The sequence below is a fragment of the Melanostigma gelatinosum genome, assembly GCF_949748355.1.
Source record: "Melanostigma gelatinosum genome assembly, chromosome: 6".
Classification (NCBI taxonomy): domain Eukaryota; kingdom Metazoa; phylum Chordata; class Actinopteri; order Perciformes; family Zoarcidae; genus Melanostigma; species Melanostigma gelatinosum.
In genome coordinates this window covers 24,471,608-24,491,395 of record NC_136639.1, presented here as the reverse complement: position 1 = coordinate 24,491,395, position 19,788 = coordinate 24,471,608, and the positions used below count along the sequence as shown (strand labels likewise).

General features: G+C 40.8%; 1 protein-coding gene across 3 annotated transcripts in view; it reads right to left on the bottom strand.

Moving 5' to 3' along the window:
- Window positions 1-2,924: 2,924 nt before the first annotated feature.
- LOC306778246 (dual specificity testis-specific protein kinase 1) overlaps window positions 2,925-19,788 on the bottom strand; it is a 43,437-nt gene continuing 26,573 nt past the window's right edge. For all 3 annotated transcript variants that reach the window (XM_079269690.1, XM_079269688.1, XM_079269689.1), the window contains 6 exons: window positions 18,943-18,991; window positions 18,442-18,591; window positions 7,300-7,473; window positions 6,641-6,724; window positions 5,331-5,417; window positions 2,925-4,375 (listed from right to left, as the gene is read on the bottom strand). In XM_079269690.1, the coding sequence (XP_079125816.1) occupies window positions 4,271-4,375; window positions 5,331-5,417; window positions 6,641-6,724; window positions 7,300-7,473; window positions 18,442-18,591; window positions 18,943-18,991 (649 nt within the window). In that variant the 3' untranslated portion in view covers window positions 2,925-4,270. The remainder of the gene's footprint in view (window positions 4,376-5,330; window positions 5,418-6,640; window positions 6,725-7,299; window positions 7,474-18,441; window positions 18,592-18,942; window positions 18,992-19,788) is intronic.

The following is a 19,788-nucleotide window of genomic DNA, read 5'->3' as shown; positions in this document are numbered from 1 at the left end:
TATGTCTGAAAAGAGGCATAACAAGTCAGAGTATAATGTGGCGAGAAAAAAAGAATTGTCTAGTACAGGGGTCTCAAACTCCCGGCCCGCGGGCCGAATCCGGCCCGCCACGTCATTTTATGTGGCCCGCGAATCCACCAGCAAAAAAAAAAAAAAAAAGTTAAAAAAGAAATATATATATATATATTTTTAAGTTAGACTTGATAATAAAAATATCCCCATAGTCGAAATTATGAGATATAAAGTCATAATGATGAGATACTTAAACATAGAAGCAGCTCTTTGGCTGATTACTGTACATTTGACATGGAAATGTATTGCGAGTACATTGAAGATTACTTTAAACGTGGCTTTAAAACACATGAAATACTTCATGTGGGATTGTGCAAATGCACCCTTGAAAGGATTTTAAGCATTCAACAAAGTTATTGTAATAACTTGTTTGATATTTGTCTTTGATATTTTCTTTAATAGATTGATCTTTGATAGAGTAATGTGGGTTTATTAACCCTAAATTAAAAGGATTTAAGTTATAACAACAGAAATGTGCTTAAATATATGTTTACATTTATATAACTGCATGTACAATATTTTTACACTTGAATAAACAATAATCAAATGCAGAGAGTTATTTAACAATATGTTAGGAGTAGTTACATTTACACAGTCTTACATTTACAACCGGCCCTTTGTGGGCGACCGTGATGCTGATGTGGCCCGGAGTGAAAATGAGTTTGAGACCCCTGCTCTAGTACATCCCTGAAAAAAAAATAATAAAGCCATACTGTAGTGTGCCATAAAAAAGTCAACAATGTCAGCATTGCATAAAAAAATGTTGGTATAGTTTATAATTAAAATGTCTGTCGTAAAATACTACAGATAAGGTATCTTAAAATAATTCATAGTACAGTATGTTATGAAAAGTAATAAATAAGTCATATTTAAGCCTGACAAATATCCTTTAAAAAAATCAGAGTAAAGTATGTTGAAAGAAGTCATAGCATAGTATTCCATAAAAATGTCACAGTAAAGTATGATAAAGAGTCATAAGCCCCAGAAATGTCACAAAAAAGAGCCTTATAGTATGTCCAAAAAGTCATATAGTATGCCATATAAAAGGTCATAGTATAGTAAGTCATTAAAAAGTCATAGTAAGGTATTTTGAAATAAGTCGTTGTATAGTAAGTCATAAAAAGTCATGAAAAATATGTCACAAAACAGCCTAAAAAAAGTTTCGATTTTACTATAATACTATAGTAAAGGTCCTCGTTTAGGATGTCAAAACGAAGTCAACAAAGTCATAGTATAGCATCATAGAAAGTTCTGATTTATAAAACTTGAAATTCATAGTTATGTCAAACTACTCTTTTTCTTCAGTCAAAAGGTTAAATTTGAAATACTTAAAAAAATCAAATTGAGCCAACATGTTTTTAGTTCTGATTTCCACTCATCTTTATGCTTCACTGGTAAAGCAGTTTTCGGTCTGATCCCTCAGTCGCCTTATTGTTATACACCACTCAGTGTGAAATGTGTGACTGAGATGTATTGCAATGAAACACAGATCAGACCCGGGAGTCACTGTGACTCCCGGCGCCAGGGCTTGCGGTGGCCATATGCGAGTTGCTATACAGCTAAGAGCTAACTGAAGGCCTGCACCCCCCTCCAAAATGAAAATACAAATAGTCGTTTTGTCTTGTCTACGAGATACCCGATTGGCTTTCTGTGGGTCTCAATATGTAATAGAAGATTTCATGTTTGCAAGCCAAGGCAACTAAACTTTACACAATTTGCTAACACATCACTGAGGGAGGCCTTATTAACAATAAGGCCTCTCACACAACTACACAACAACTACGCCCTACAGCAGAATAGAAACAGCGCACACTCCTCTCTCTCACCAACCGGACTTGCTCGAACCCGACACACAGACCTCAGCTCGGCTTCTTCTAGTTGCCGTCCTGGTATCCAAAAAGAGGAGAGACGATGTCCTACTTTGAGCGAGGTTATCATGAAAAGCACTGGATCTAATTTGTCCAAAGAGGGTCCATTTAGGTCCACAAACAGACGTGAAGATGGGTTTGCACTTCGCAACCAATTGCTGCTCTGGCTGGCAGTGTTATTTACGGAGGAAAATCGTATCTCAAACTCACTATTCATATTTGTGAATACATGTTTTGCGATGAAAACTTCTGGGCATTAGAAAGCTTTTTAAAGACCTTTTAGTGACACTTGCAAGGGACACATACACAAATGCATGTAGCTACTAGTGAGGCTTTCAGGGGGGTCTGCAGCATCAATCATGGGGCCTCTCAAACACTGGTTATCTTGTTTCTGCCACTTTGAGCCAAGAAACAAACTATCAAAGCATACACGGACCGTACATCCAACGGACAGTACATCCAACACAGCGTAAACTGTAGGCTAACGCCACACTGGAAGATAGCAGTGGCATTTTGACTGCCTTTCAGAAGTTTGATTGAATTTGTGCATATTCTTACCCTGCTGTTAGTCAGTTTATAACTGTAAAATAAGATTGTATGGACCCAGTAGCAGATGGGAAATGCTGCCCTCTGCCTGTTTGGAGCAGGTTCGCCAGTCATTACACGTTGCGCCTGTAAACGCTGATCATTTATACTTCTAAATCTTTACAACTTGTCATCCCTAATTAAAACAGAAAAAAGTTAACATTTTTACAATAGAGAATTTACTGTGAAAAATGGTAAAAAAACTTGTGTGGACAATATTCTTCTTTGAGTCCTTTCATTTTCTGGAGCTCCTGTTCAGTTCTAGGAGTCAGCGTCTCCTGTGGTTTTATTATCGTTGTATTGATCACTGAACCAAGTGAATGAAAAAAGTCTCACAACAAATGACACACAGGTGCTTCTATGAAATGGGACTGAAACTTCATTTTTATTTAAGGAGGTTAACTGAAAATGGTTCCATTCGTTTTCAGTGACGGAATGTGAAAAGTGAAACAGTGACTCCTGATTGCAGATGAATATTTATACACTCTGAGAAGATGAAATACCTTAAATTAAGTTCTAGGTTATTTGTAATTTTTCTTATCGGTGAGTTTTGTTTCTGTATGTCAAAGCCTGCTGGGACGTCTGTGTTTCACCTGTATTTCAATGTTGTTTTTATATTTATTCACTGTTTTATCATATTTATTTATTTATGTGCAATACACCTAAAACTGTATCTCTGAACTTTGAGAACTAACTCAAAGTTTGGAATTAATTCAATAAGATAGAAACCAAATGTAGCTTTTGTGAAAGTTATTTTGCATTGCAGCTGCCTGAAAGAAAATCACAGAGACACAAACGTAAAATAGTAAATACTGGTAAACTCAAAGGAATGTGGACCCTTTAAATCCAAAGAAAGGTTGCAGGGAGCAAATGAAAAGCTTAAAATCTTTACACGCACAAGATCAGTTCAAAGTACCAATGACAAAATAGAGATGAGTGCACATCACTGTTGAAACGACCACTTTTTTATGATTTCATTGTTGAGACGTGTATAGTTCTTTAATAACTCCAAAATGCATAGTCATTACTCTAAATAAAGGGTTAGGGTTTTTGTTCTTCGTTCCTGGAAAACTGATATGTTTCAGGTGGGTTTTCAGTGTCATTCCAGACAAATAGAACTGCAATTATACATGATAATAATATTATATATGATAAATAACTTGAGATGAGACCATGAGATATGAGCGTGAGCATATATTGTGAACCTCAACTGTTTCTGTAAATTTCAGTTTCTGTTCAACTCCTCAAAGTCTACAAGACAACTTTAAATCTCCTCGTGTATTTCATGTGTCCCATCTTTTATGAAGCGATGTTTGTTTAAGAGCAGATAGAAGAGGCAGAAAACACATTGACAGATTTGATGATCTGTGTCGCTGGTGACAAACAAACCTCACACACAGAACAGAAGGAAGAGAGGACGCTTTAGTTCGAGTAAGACAAAAAAAAACATACTGTACATTCCATCCTGTGAGTCAAACTATGAATCATCTGTACACAAAACGTCAAAGCAAAGAGTCCACGAGAAGCCAGGAGACTTTCCACTACCCTCCAAAAAACACATCTAGCATATCTGCACCGCCTCGGTTGAGACGAGTTCAGCCGTGGTCTCATGTGTAGGTGCAGTACAGGAGAGGAGATTGATGCCACGAGGGCTTCGGGGTCCAAGTCCAGCTTCTTGTCCCAGACAGAGACCAAATACTCCCGGACACTATGGAAGGGTGGAAGGGTTTTCCGGGGCAGACGACTCAGCTTGCGGTCGCTTCGGATTTTGGCGGCGGCTCCAGACTCTCGCCGACTTCTCCCAACTCGTCCAGCAGCTCTGTGAACGCTGGCCGTCTGAAGGACTCCAGCTGATTGGAGGAAAAGAGAGTGGCTCTGTGAGGCGGTGTCTACTTCTAGGGCAGTAGTTTTGACTGCACTGCGCGATCAATGTGTACATATGTGTGTATACATGTATTTATCAGTGGTGGGCCGTCAGGGCCAGCTAAGCCTTCTCTGCTGGCCTAAACAGAATCAGAAAGTTGTAGCCATTTTATAATTTTTCACAAATACACCAGTACATGTATGATCATTATTTTTCCCATTAGCTTATTTTCTCATTGCACAGCTCCTGTCTTCCTCTGTTGCTCTGCTTCGAGCCTGCAGCGCTGCTTCCAGCACAGCTTGCTTTAAGGGGAGCTTTTATCCAAACAGATTCAGCCCCTATGTCTCTATGTAAGGAGAGAGGCCCGAGGTCCTCTAGGTAGACTTTGCAGATTAAAGTATATGGGGACGATATTGTTGATTGTCATAGTCTTCAACCAATCAGATCTTTAGTTTGACATGTTGGGCGTATTCTTTGACGTGCCACTGCTACCCAGGTAGCCTGCTAAGTATGTCTGCATTAACGTGCGCCGTGATTGGTCAGTGGGCCAGCGTGACTTTTGTCAAACAGAAAGCTCGCTAGCAGATCTGTTTAATATGAATATGTGTATTATTACATCCCTAGAAACAAATAATAACCGTAGTTGTGGCTCATAATTAGGTTATTCAACTGTAGTAGGACAGTGCAGAAGGCCCAGGTATAAAATGCACGGCCCGCCACTGGTATTTATATATGCCATTAAATAGCAGGATAAAACACGTGTTCTATGTCTATATTTGCTAATACTTCATGTTTAGTAGTTTTCTTCACTTGTCTTCCAACATTAATACCAGGCTTGTACCTTTTGATTAACATTACATTTTTGTTCAACAAGGCTTAATACGGACCTTGTTTTTGTTTGACTATTGTATTTTCATATGTAAGCTCTTCCGTCTACCTACCATACAGCAGCTGGCTGCTAACTCCAGGAGACGTTGAGGACAGTCATTCACCAGCTCCCTGAACAAATTCACATCCAGCCCATAGTCCTGAAAGACATCAACATCAACAGTCACTGCAGCATGAGCACAACTAGTGAGCACATTTCACTGCACCAACCAAAGATGTGTCCAGTTCAACACATCCAAATGCTGGAACTGGAACAATAAATGATGTATTTCTCATAGCATGGAATAAGTTGACAAATTTACACGACATAAAACTACAAATTATAATTTTTTACATTTCTTTAAATTTGTTTGTGTGCTGAACAAACCAACAAGATACATCATTTTAATTTATAACCTTAAGAGGTGTTGCTAAGCATTTTTATGAATTTTGGAGTAAGCCAGTAGCTGTTTCCCCCCCGGTTTTCAGTTTTTATGCTAAGCTAACATAACCTCCTGGCTCCTGGCTGTAGCTTCATTTTTTAATGGACAGATATGACAGTGGACTTTCGTTAAGACAACAAATAACGTATTTCCCATAATGACCCAAATTCCTTCAAAGGACCAGAGTGTAGGATTTAGTGACATATAGTGGTGTGGTTGCAGATTGCAACCCTGGACAAGTAGCACAGCGATCAGCTACACAGTACCAACAAATCCAGATCAGAAAACATTAAATGAAATGGATCAACAAAAATGGAGCAATATCATCCAGTACTGAAATGATTAGGTAATTAATCGATGAACAGAGAGTCATCACAATTCTGTGATAAAATATTTAAAACTTACCAGTTTTTATTTTCAGAGCTTTCGACCATAACATCAGATAATGTAACTTTTAAATGCCCCCCCACATATTCAGCCACTTGTTATCATGTGACCAAAGTTCTGTACTTAGTTGTGACTCATGAGCAACTTCCATTGGTTGAAGGAGGTTTTGGTCAAAGACATGAGTATTTAATCACAGATCGATCAAAAAACAGCACCCATTCGCTGGTCCAAGCTACTTAAATGTGGCGCTTTGCTGTTTTCTTCAATTTCATATAATATCATTGTTTAGGTTTTAAAACTCATTTACGTCACCGTGAGGTCTGGGACACTAAAATTAGGGTTTTCTACTGCTTTTGTTTTGTTGTTTGTCATGCTTTTCTCCTGCAGCAAATTATCCTGAAATCTTTGAATCCTTTACACACAAAACAATGAATTGAATATTACCAGTGCAGCCTTAGTATCAGCTAAATACATGCTACACCATTTATATGAATTATAATATGCCAATGTGAGGTCCCTTCTGCTGTCATAAAGGCTTTCTAATGCATCGCTACCTGTGTCCTGGGTAGTATCTCTGGGTCGGCAGGGATCCGGGCCAGGATCTCACAGAGCACGATGCCGAAGGAGAAAACATCCACCTGGAACAAGTAACAGATGACGCAATAACTGAGGTCAGCCTCAAACGAATCCCGAAAAAATTGGTTGCTTTGAAAACCAGCAAAAATATACTTCTATTGAATAATATAACTAATAAGACATGTAACACAATATAGCAACTATTTTGACAACAAAACATAAAATCATTTGAGGGTTTTTGGACTGTTTGGAGATTGGAGACACGTTGTTGGGCTTTAGGCAATTGTAAAAAGCAGTTTTCTTTGCCAAAGAATTGATAGATTAATCAAGAAGATAACCAGTTAATTAATTGACATTTAAAAACAATCATTCATCTCCCATTAAATGAAATCTCCAAGACTGTTATATATATTTTAAGACTTGATACCTGTTCACATGAAGAACAATGTTGTAAATTCAGGTTATCTGAACCTACACTAGTGAACATTTAATCTAACATTAAACATTCATATTTATCTCACTTTCTGTCCATGAATGAGACTTCCATGTTTCCAAGGTTTGCAACAAATGATGTCGACACAACGTTAATGAGCATCCAGCTGAAAGAGGAGGGAGTTTGTGTGTGTGTATCTGTTACTTTGCGGTCGTACGGCTCTCCTCGGAGCATCTCAGGGGCCATCCAGAAGGCCGAGCCCACCAGTGACAGCTTCCTGCCGGGGTCTTTGACCGGCAGCTCCACCACTTCCCTGGCCAGGCCGAAGTCAGTGACCAGGGCCTCCCGACCCCGAGATGTCACCCTGATCAGACAGTTCTGGACAAACACGGACAGGAGAGAAGAAAATAATAATAGTAATGCAACTGCAATGTTATAGTTTGCCAACAGAGGGCAGTGTGAGGTTTGATATATGCCGAAGCAGGGAGTATCAGCAGTTCATCTTTTGTCCACGTTGTCTGTAATAGTCCTGATCTTTAAATGGGCCTCCATTGCATTGTTAGCAAGTGAACATCCATCTGCTCTTTAGCCTCTGCTATTATCAGCCGGCTCAAAGGATCTGTTTCCAGTACACTAAATAATTCACCCAGATGTGGAGGAATCCGTTGGGCTGCCTGTGTGCTACTGTAGCTGTTATCAGATTTGTAATAATATATATATATATATATATATATATATATATATATATATATATATATATATATATATATATAGCATATCTCCCAATGGTTTAATTGGCATCATTTTGATTTAAATGTATACATTTCTTTGATTTTTTTTAAACCACTCCCCCTTTTCTGCCCCCCCCCCTACACAATCACACTTAAACACACATAAAATCCTATAAAACACCCTGCCCAGCCCTTTCTCCAATACACCCCCCCCCCCCCCACACACACACACAGACACTCTCTAGGATCAAACCTTTGCTTTTCCTTTGACACTGTACTCCAATGCATGCTCTGCCCTGTGTTAATCCTGTCATGTTCCCAATGTTCTGTCTTCTTACTGAATAAAATACAATGAAAAAAGAAGAAAAAGATTTGTGATGAAAAGTTCATCATCTCTGTGGAAAAATATGAAGCGTGGGTCACAGACTGCTCAGGTCGAGAGCTGGAGGTGTGATGAGAGGCAGACGGTGGGAGCGCTGTGGTTACATAACAAAGGTGGGTGGCCCCCAAGTGTGTGTATGAGTGTATAATGTATGTGTGGGATGTTGATTGCGTGTGCATCACTCTCATTACTATAGAAAGGGGCACAAAATACATGTCATTGACAGAAAATGTAATTTGTGTGTCTGCACATATTTGTAAATTTTAAAGGTTCTCTGTGTGGAAGCGACGTCTCTGCATCTGGCTCCCATTGCACCAGAAGCCTTTTTCCATCCAGTAGCCTGTCATTACGCGGCTCTCCTGGGAATAAAAAAACAACCTCCCAGTCGCACACTTCCACTCTAAATTTAGCTCCGGCCCTCTCTGCAGCGAAAGCAACAGTTTTGGGGGAACAGAAATGGAACGCGTTAGCAGATACGGAGAGAAAAGGCGCTTATTAAAAAGGGGCCTCAACTTTTCCAGGAGCTTAAACTCTGATTCGAGTTATCTTGCAGAGTTACTGAGGCATATTCACAATGGCTGCATTGTTTTGGGGGGGCTTTTTATTGTAATTTGCCTTTTGGACGTCCTAAAATGTTGGCGCCAGAGGCTTCACCTGTTCAGCTAGTGAAATGGAGTTACGGTGGATGACTTAAACTTTCTTCACCCAAAAAGTGTAATATAAAGAACAGAGTTCTCCCAACATTTAGTCTGGGATGAATCTGCTGTGGTCTTTCATATAATTCTGTTAAAGTTGTTTGATTGATAACTTCATATGTTGGTGTACATGTTATAACTAAAAGATAAGGATATTACTGTGATATATTCGTGGTAAGCCTAATGAGATCACTAAGGGATCATGAGCACAGAGTGGCTTTATTTAAAATAGTCAATATTCATGGCAGGGAATGATGCCCTCAGGACGGGAAAGTTGCCCAGCAGGAAATAGCTAGCAGCCACGGTCTTCATGTGGTTCAAGGGTCAACATCTGTATTTTCAGCCTAGACCCCTATTTGTCATTTCAACAGTTTTTGAAATTGGTCCAGTATTGATGGAGAACGCTGCAGCCGCTAAACTAGTGGAAACGTAATGTACATCCACCTAAAGTTATTGTTTTTGTTACTGACAGGCTCAGATTGTTCTACGTGTCATCATGGAAAGAACCCGACAGAGAAATTATAACAACAATCAGAGGCAGTCAGTGTTAAAAACAAGCACTTTTAGTGGACACGCATTGACGGTTAGTTAACTCGAGCGATTACATTGCAGCCCGTTTAGCAGCTGCAGCGTTCTCCATCTACACTGGACCCATTTCAATGGTCCCTATTGATTTAGATTACACTGCAGTTGGATTCTCACAAGATCACACGAGCATCACAGTATTGCATGTCACGAGAAAATCCAGAACATGGACCAATCAGCGTCCTGCGAGGACGCTGATTGGTCCATGTCCCACATGTGGGCGTGGCTTAAGTGTGTGCGAGACGACACAGGGAGGAGACTATTCGCTCTAAACGACGATGGTTAGCTTAGATGCTGCAACGGTCATCAATTATATCAAAACCGGAGAGTTTCATTGAAACGTGGTTGAAAGAAGAGCAAAGAACGACACTGAAGGCTTTCCTCGATGGAAAATATGTTTTTGCTCTCCTCCCAACTGGCTTCGGAAAAAGTTTGATTGACAGATGGTTCACCCAATCACCTGCCAAGTGGCGTTTGAAAGTGCCTGCCCATTTTTTCCGAACAGTTTCTAATGGCGGCTCTAGTGGGTCAGGTTACCGGTTAGTCACTTAGACATAAAGACATGGGTAATAAGGGTACGGGTTAAAAAAAATGTAATTAATGCTGCATTAAATGATATTTTTTGAAATACACAACATCTGCATTTATCCGGACTCACGTTTCTGACCGCCTGGCAAATCTAAGTCCAGTATTCACTCTGTGTTTTAGTCTTTACCAACTTAGCCTGTTTAACTGCATTCGTTTTGTGACTTTGTTCCCCAGCTAGCCGCTAACTCCGTCAGGATAATTCCTTCAATTATCACCATTCTCCCGGGACCGACATTATGGACGGATCAATCCAGTCTCTGTAGCCAGAGTGTGACGTAAATCAACTTTGGCCTCCGCGTCGATAAAGTGAACAGGGGACAGAGCCAAATGAGTTGTCTCTGGGTGACGCGCGTGGTGAGAGCCCCCTCATGTTCTCACACCAATCCACGAAGTTGTGTGTGCAGCAACAGCGGTTTAGTTAGCAACCATCTATTAGCATGACAATAGAGCGAATGGCTCTTTGAATTGCTGACTGTTTCTTCAGTGAAGCCTGGCAACCGGAAGAGAAAGACAGCACCTACGCAGAGCGCACACACACACACACACACACACACACACACACACACACACACACACAGGCGTACCCACGCATAAGAATGAGGATCTGAATCCCTGCATGATTGTTACAGTTAACAGTGAAATGTGTTTCACTGTATTAAAGTAAAAATACTGAATATAGAGAATGACAGTCATTTTAGAATACAGCCTAATCTTTGTCAGTTTATTTTTTCAACATGACAATAAAACGATCAAACTATTAAATGTAACAAGTAATGAGGGATAGAAATCTGTTCATTCTTTGTGCTGTTTTTTTTTTTTAAATGGTCGACTTTGTAAGTTGAGGTGTGCCTTACTTTGCTTATTTGACTATTTTACTGTCATTATGTAAACTTTGGCACTCATTTGGTTTTCCTTTGGGACAAGCCCAAAGCATTTGGTCGTTAAAGAGACTCCAAACAAACCACAAATTACATTTGTTGGGAAGAAAATGTGTCCTGGGAGGAACTGGGCTCGCTTAAACCATGATCTTCCAGTTTTGCCATCGGGCCTTTCAAATCTACATGATCCCTCATCAATGGTCCATGAAGCTCGGACACTATTTTTGGGTAGCCTCCTTCAAAGTTAGAATACATAATATCCCAAAGTTCATTGCACTTGTAGGGTGGGACCTCACACTAATATAGAAAAGCCCAGACAGTTTGACTTGTCATAGTAGGAAAAAATCACGGGTGTTACCAACAACATCAACGATGGCTCCATTCAATCAGAGTGTTCGGGGACCCTAAAACCGAAGCAGCTAAATGGAATCCAGCTTTGATTTGATCAGTTACACCTGTGCTTTTTCCTACTGTGACAAAATGTCGGTGAAAAGGCCTGAGAGGTGCAGGACCTCTCGTGTCAATCACAGCACGAGGCTGGTTTGCACTGCACTTGTTGTGTTGCTAGGTGATTTTTACCAGCCGGTTCACCTAAAGCACAATAAATTCTGTGGACAAAACGCTTCTCTTTCAGTAATCTATAGAGCTTTTAAATAAGGTATCAAAATGAATGCAGCATTTGTATTCCATACAGTCTTGTCTCTCTTGTCAAAATCGCCAACATTACCCAAAATGCAACTCAATTGTCAACAGTTTGGTCGGATATTCAGTAGTGGCTGAGTTGGGACAACTGTGGCTCAGAGGAAGAGCGGGTCGTCAATCAGAGGATTGGCTAGACACTAAACCCCAAAATTGCTTCCGAGGGCTGTGCCATCAGGGTATGAATATTAGTTTGTCCTGATGGGCAGGTGGCACCTTGCATGGTAGCCCCGGCCATCAGTGTAGGAATGGGTGTGAATTAGGGCTGCAACTAACGATTATTTTAATAATCGATTAATCGGGTGATTATTTTTCCGATTAATCGATGAATCAGATAAAATAAATAAATTTTAAAAAAGCATTAATTTCCAACCCTTTATTCAAAAACAGAACTGAAAGTGCACAAACAGGTTGCTCCTTGAACATCCCTGAGCTGTTAAAGTAATAATAAAAAATAAATAACAAATAAATAAAAAATAAATAAAAAATAAATGGACTAACACAAAAATATGTATATTTTTATTTAAAAGGGACCTGAGCTGTCAGAACAATAAATAATTTATAAAAAATAAAGAAAAATACAAATCAGAAAACTTAACAGGATTTGTTTGAACGTCAGAACTTGTTCTCTACACTACACTCACAGACGCACGCACTCACAAACTCTCACTCACAGACGCACAAACTCTCACACACACTCACAGACGCACACACAAGTTCACTTGAAGCTTATTCATTAAATTATTACCATCATTGTAGTAAGTGCAAGTTAAGTTAATTTATACACCACATTTAAACACAGCTTAATGACCAAGCGCTATAAAATAACTTTAAAATGAAATTAAAAAGTACAGCTCACAAATATATTTGTCAACAATAACTGATATGGTACAAAGCACAGAAACCTTTCTATTCAGGAAAGCCTTTCTGACCTAAATCACTGTCAGTTATTTGTTTTGTGTTTCTGTACATTCACTGCTTTTTATTATAGTTTATTTTTCAACTATGTTTTAACTATGTTTTAGCTATGCTTTTTACTATGTTTTTACTATGTACTGGCTCTGTGGCACTCTGAGATTTTTTTTAAAATGAAAAGTGCGTTACAAATAAAATGCATTATTATTATTATATATACATGACAACAGATTGAAAAATGAATGGGCCAAAAAAGGCGAGTGAATAAAAACGTGTCTTTAGTCTTGCAAACTATACCACCCCTGCTTTACTGCTGTTATTATCCCTGATCCCCTGTCCGCTGTCACTCTTCCTCTACGATCATTCATCAGCTGCATTCATCCCCTACTAGCAACACTAGCTCCCCCTGGCGGCATGGAGGGTCTCCTACTACTCTCTCCCCAGCCTCTACCGTAACTTCCACTCCACGACCCATGAACATTCCCGTGAGAATCACAGACTGATGGAATGCATCCATTTCAATGAACTCTGCCCTGTGGACTGTTCTTATGTTGGGACACCGCGTCTGACAGGCCGCGGTGGAGGTCTCGCCGTGGTCTGGAAGAATCAGTTTTCCTGCCACTTGGGGAGCACCGAATCCTATGTTACTTTTGAACTACAGCTGACTAAAGTGGGCTGGCTAAAGCCGTTTTACCGTTTTTTAATTTACCGACCTCCAGGTCCTGCAGGTCAGTTTTTATCAGAGTTCACAGACTTTCTGACCTCTATTATCAAGCTAGACAAAGTGCTTCTGGTTGGTGATTTTAATCTGCATATCAATGATACCACAGACTGTATAGCCACTGAGTTTCTCAATATTACTGAATCTTTTAATTTCACACATGTTTCTGGTGCCACTCACAGGGGTGGTCACACCTTGGACCTTGTGTTCTCTCTGGGTCTTGATATTGATAATACCCGTTGTGAGGACCTATTGATCAGTGACCATAAATGTATTTTCTTTGATCTTTCTGTCAATACTGACCCCTTGTGTCTGAAACAAACATTCCACTCCCGCATTATTACTCAGAGTACAGCTGATCATTTCTCCATGCACTTCTGCTGTGATATTAACACAAATCTCAATGACGTTGAACACTTGATACAGTCATTTAATGAACATTGCACCACTTTGCTGGATAAAGTGGCACCTCTTAAGGAAAGGACCAGGGCTGCCTATAACACTACTCCGTGGATGACAGACGCTGTCTGCAGCCTGAGATGGAAGTGTCGCAGGACAGAGCGGCTCTGGAAAGCTGCTGGGCTAGAAGTGCATCATTTATATCTCAAAGACCTCAGAGTTTCTTTTAATACTAGAGTAAAGGAAGCTAGAACTGCTTATTTTGCCAACCTAATCTCTTCTTCAAAGAGAAATCCCAAGATTCTGTTTGACACAATTAAAGGAATTGTTTCACCGTCTGTCTCCACTTTACCATGCTATTCTGTTGACGATTGTAACAAATTCCTTATCTATTTCATTGATAAGGTAATGGGTATTAGGTCTGGCATTCAGCCTGGGATCTGTTCATCTACTTATAGCTCCTTGCAATCCCCTGCTGTTCTGGACCCTTTCCAGCCTATCAGCCTTCAAGACCTGATGGACTTAATTCACAAAACAAAGCCATCATCTTGCCCTCTGGATATAATTCCATCCTCTCTCTCTATTTAAGAAAGTTCTGCTAACTATTGGCCCTGCAGTAACATCTATTGTCAATACCTCATTATCTACAGGAATTGTCCCTTCCTATTTCAAACATGCCACTATCCAGCCCATATTAAAGAAACCAAACTTAGAACCATCTTTGCCCATGAACTACAGGCCCATATCAAAACTGCCTTTCTTGTCCAAAATTTTAGAGAAAGTGGTGGCCAAACAACTTACTGCTGCACTGGAGAGGCACAACATCTTTGACAAGTTCCAGTCTGGGTTTCGTAAGCAACACTCTCCTGAAACCGCTCTCCTGAGGGTTTCAAATGACATTCTCATGTGTGCTGATGCAGGTGACTGCTCTGTGTTAGTTCTTCTGGACCTAAGTTCTGCGTTTGACACTGTAGACCAGCGGTTCCCAAACTTTTTAGGCCGCGCACCCCCTTCTACATCCCGACCGGGTTAGCGCACCCCCCCCCCCCCCCTTAATAGAAAAAAAAAAAAAAGAACCAACAGAGCCTTTTAAGCCTTCATAGCCGCATAAGAATCGGACCAATGAGAGAACAGTTTGCTCGCGCGTGGCATTTGTTTACAAGATTTAGTCCGCTGTTAAATGTTGCAGTGTGAACACAAACCGAACAAAGGAGCAACTGCAACAAAGCAAACGAACTGAAGGTGTGAAAACGCCCTGAAACACTGCAACAAAGTTTCAATAACTTTCAGTTACACAAGGCGTCACTTTTAAAGAGCAATACGGATGCGAGCACACACGCACAGGCTCAGAGGCAGATTATCACATTTAATTTACAATTAATGACCGACTAATGTAGCCAGGATGTCTTCGGACAAAGCATCGATGCGGCGCGACACAGTGTTGTTGGACACCGGGATCATGTCCAACTTTTTTGCTTCTTTCTCCCCAATCATACATTCCACCATCTCTCTGGCAGCTGGCAAGCACACGTCTTCGGCGATTGTGTGCGGTAGTCCCTTTCTCGCTATTCTGTAACCAGATATGAAGCCCGTAGTGCGTCATTTATAGACCCAACACATGAATGACAGTTGTTTTTGGCTGTTTTGTAACTCCTCCAATTTCGATATAAACAATGTAAGGGGCGTTTGACTTGCACTGGCATGCTTGGTGTTCAGGTGGCGACGTAAATAAGAGCTTCAGACTGTTAGCCAGAACCTCACTGCACACCACGCACTGTGGCTTTGGGGAATCTGCGTTGCCAATCCAAGTGAAGCCCAGACACAGATACTTTTCATCATATTTCCTCTTGTTTTTCCCAGTCTGATGCTCACTCTCGTTTCCTCTTTTTTCACCTTGACTCCGCGATGGGCCGATGTGCTCCCGATTTGTCTGTGCTATCCCTTCCTCCTTCCCATCTTCCTCTGACTCTGGCTCGATTTCTTCTCCCGGTCTCTCCCCAACGCACCTCTCCGTTCCCCTCGCCTCCGATTCCTCTCTCTCTCTCTGTCCCTCTCCTCTTTTACGACCGATAGCTTCAGATGTCCCACCTGACAGTTTTTAAATTAAAATTACATTTTTTTTAAATATTTAATATTATTACACCATCAGACCGCCATTACACTTTTCCTCTCGCGCACCCCCTAGAGGCAGCTCACGCACCCCCAGGGGTGCGCGCACCCCACTTTGGGAATCCCTGCTGTAGACCATAACATCCTGATTAAGAGGCTACGTGATTGGGTGGGCATAACTGGCATAGCGTTAGACTGGTTTACATCTTACCTCAATGACAGAAGTTTCAATGTCTCTGTGGGTGATTTTGTGTCTGTTACCTCTCCACTGTCTTGTGGTGTACCGCAGGGCTCGGTTCTGGGGCCTCTGTTATTTTCCCTTTATCTGTTACCTTTGGGACGATCATAAAAAGCTATAATGTGTCCTATCACTTATATGCAGACGACATCCAACTCCATCTGTCATTCAAACCCAGCGAGGCATTCACATTAACTAGGCTCCTGGACTGTGTCAATGCCATCAGAGACTGGACGGCAGAAAACTGCCTGCAACTCAACGACTCTAAGACGGAGGTCATAGTTATTGCTCCAGAGGAGTTTGTCCCCATGATCAGGCAGATTATTAGTCCACTCTCCTCTGCTGCCCATTGCAACCTGCGCAATCTTGGGATTTTCTTTGATCGCTCCATGTCGTTTGACCCTCATGTTAAGCAGCTGTCCAGGTCATGTTTCTTCCATCTAAGAAATATCAGTAAACTGAGATCTGTAGTATCAACACCTGAATTAGAAATGATCATACACACATTTATCTCTTCACGCATTGACTACTGCAACTCACTTTTCACATCACTCAGTGTATCTGCTCTTAACCGTCTGCAGGTCATCCAAAATGCTGCCGCCAGATTACTCACCAGGACAAATCGACGGTCTCACATCACCCCCGTACTCCGATCTGTCCACTGGCTTCCTGTAGCATCTAGGATACACTTTAAAATTCTCACCATCACTTACAGAGCACTTCACGGTCAGGCTCCGGCTTATGTAGCTGATCTATTCACCCGCCCGCACTCTCAGGTCAAACGCTCTAGGTCTTCTGTCAGTCCCACGCACACGATTTAAGACCCGTGAGACTGGCGTTTGGTGTGAACACGGCATTAGGTCGTACTGATTTGTCTGCCTCCGCCATGTGTTTCAGAACAACGTTACGGGTCTTTCCTCTACCTCCGCTGTGCTCCGTTCTTTTTTATTTTTATACTCAAACATCTCCGCGACGTATTGAGTGGCGTAATAATCACGCGACACAACGAATATATTATGAAATTCGATAATCGATAATGAAAACTATTTTAATAATCGATTCGTTGTTGCAGCCCTAGTGTGAATGGGTGAATGACGACATGTAGTGTTAAAGCACTTTGAGAGGTCGAAAGACTAGAAGAGGCATTATACAAGTATAAGTCCATTCACCATTTAGTGTTATGCTAGTAGCAGTTCATGTAGCCTTAAGTCACAGATATGTTCAAACTTTTAGTCCAACTAAAGCTGACTCAAGTGACATCACTTGAGGACATTGATCAGACTTCACATAGCTCCCTCTGGAGAAAATTAGGTTCCCCTTTAAGTCAGTGATGCACTCCGATTCTCAATGTGATTGAAGAATTTGCCAACATGTCAGGATTTCAAGGCACAAAAAAAAACAAATCGATGTAGCCACATGGTCCAACCAAATGATACTGGGTCCATACAATCTAAATTTACAGTCATCAGTTATTCAAATCAGTCAACTACTAACTAACAGCAGGGTAAGAATACACAAAATCCAACCAAACTCTGAGAGCCGGCCAGCGTTGGTCTTTGCGCTCCCTGCGCTGGGTTTAACTGTGTAACGGGAGCAACACAAAGTTTGCTAATCAGACAGGGAGTCGGGGCAGTCCCTCGGGACTGATTTTGTAAATGTAAATAGTTGCACATGATTATGTGTATATGCATGCATATGGCTGGGTGAAGTAAATACGGGAAAGGTGTTCAATGTAACTGAATAATTTATTTTCAAAGTGATACTATATTCTAATTGTGCTTAATGTTTTGCTATTCTTCTTTAGTTCTTCATACTACACATAAAAAATATTTTCTAAATAAAATATTTTTTTCCATTCCTTTTTTTCTATACTTTATTTAGGTTTATCAATTTGGAAGTAGTTTTGTTTGTTTAAAAATGACGTGTCTTCCTTAAAAGATGGATTCATGAGTGATCAATGGCATTAGAAGACCCGCGACATGACTCCACTGGATTCTTTTCAAAATATTTTTGGAGACTTGTTATGCCTTTATTAGATCGTAATTAGGTGAGAAAGAGATGGGGAATGACATGCAACAATGGTTCACTGTCTGCCCCTTATCTTAGGCCATTGGTTGGTTCCACTGGTTAGACGTTTCAGATTACAGAACCGTAAATGTTTAAATGACGCATTTCTTGGAATTATAGCACTTAGAAGTTCTCTGTTCTCAAGTTCTCGATCTCTCACCAGTGGTCTTATATTTTGGCTGCTGAGCGACGGCGTTTAAGTATCAACTACAATGCATCCTGCTGTGAGGTCAGCGTGGAGGTGGTTGAAGTGAAACTTTAATGATCCCTGTGGGGACAGTGGACCGCTGCAGTGGCTAAGTAACGAGACAGAGTGGGACAAGAGGCCGAGGGTCTTACCTTGGAGTTGAGGTCTCTGTGGTAAATGTTCTTGAAGTGCAGGTAGATCATTCCTCTGCTTATATCGCAGGCCAGGTCCACTTTCTCTCTCCAGCACAGGGGAACATCTTTACTGACCAGAAGCTCCTCCAGACAGCCACCATTCACATACTGACACAGCCAACATAGACCAGGTTACAGAGTGTCACAAAACACATTAATCCAAACTGAGCAGTAAAACTGTAATAATACATTTGTTGGATTCCATACACCAATATGAATATAGGTGGACAGTACAAAAATATCAGATTACATGAACGTATAATTTCCTCTCATATACAGTCATGACTCTGAAGCAATGAACCCTGGTTACACAATAAACGCTCACCATGTCTTTATCACTATCAACTCCTATCAGTGTAATCTGTTGTGTTTTTCCACACTCAGAACAAAGCCAGCGAACATGCACACCCACCATAACTCACAAGGTGCAAAAGTAAAAAAAAAAGGTGTGGGACTCACCTCTAAGATTGGATAAAGTTTGTCTTCTTTGACACAGATTCCCAGATATCTAGAAAGAGAGGATATGTGTTTAATACTTGTCCTGTAACTTCTTAGTTGAGTTTCTCAAGGAAATCTAGAATGCATCATGTTAGCACGCTAACACGCTGAACTAAAATGGCGAGCACGGTAAATATCATCCTTGCTTGGCATTAGCATGTGTAAATAAAATATATTCATTCACTGTTAAATAATATGCGCTTTACTTGTAAAGCTTATATTGCGGAGTTGTGAGGTCACTGTAAGTAGGTCAAAAACGCCGAATGGGGCATTCCGTCACCCGTTCGTACGATAGAAACAGATACAGTGGCCCTGAAAGTAACACTTGCTTAAACCACCAGATTAGGGCGGAAACTGCCATCTTAGAGTAGGAGAAGAGCTCTTTTTTATCTATTCACACAGAGACTTCGAAATAGTTTAGAACTGCACCCTTTTTCTGCACCTTAAGTGTTAACAATATGCTGTACATCAACATTTCACACACACTGACGTTCCAGAGAAGGCGGGTCCCGGACGTGAGCCATTGTGGGTGACGTTGCCCAGTGCTCCATCAGGCCATTTGAATGCTAGAAACAAATCCGCCTCTGCTTTGATTTTGACCAATGGCTCCACAAGGAGAACCAGATGACACGCCTGCATACTCTGTATAAGCGCTCTTAGGTTTCACTTTTGCACCTTTTGGTCCGTGCACGTTTAACTGCTGGACATAATACTTCTGTCACAAATAAATGTTATTGCTTGAATTGAGCTAAACGCCTCGATCTCAGTCTGTTCACTCGATCTTCATTCATAACACATGTTAGCTTT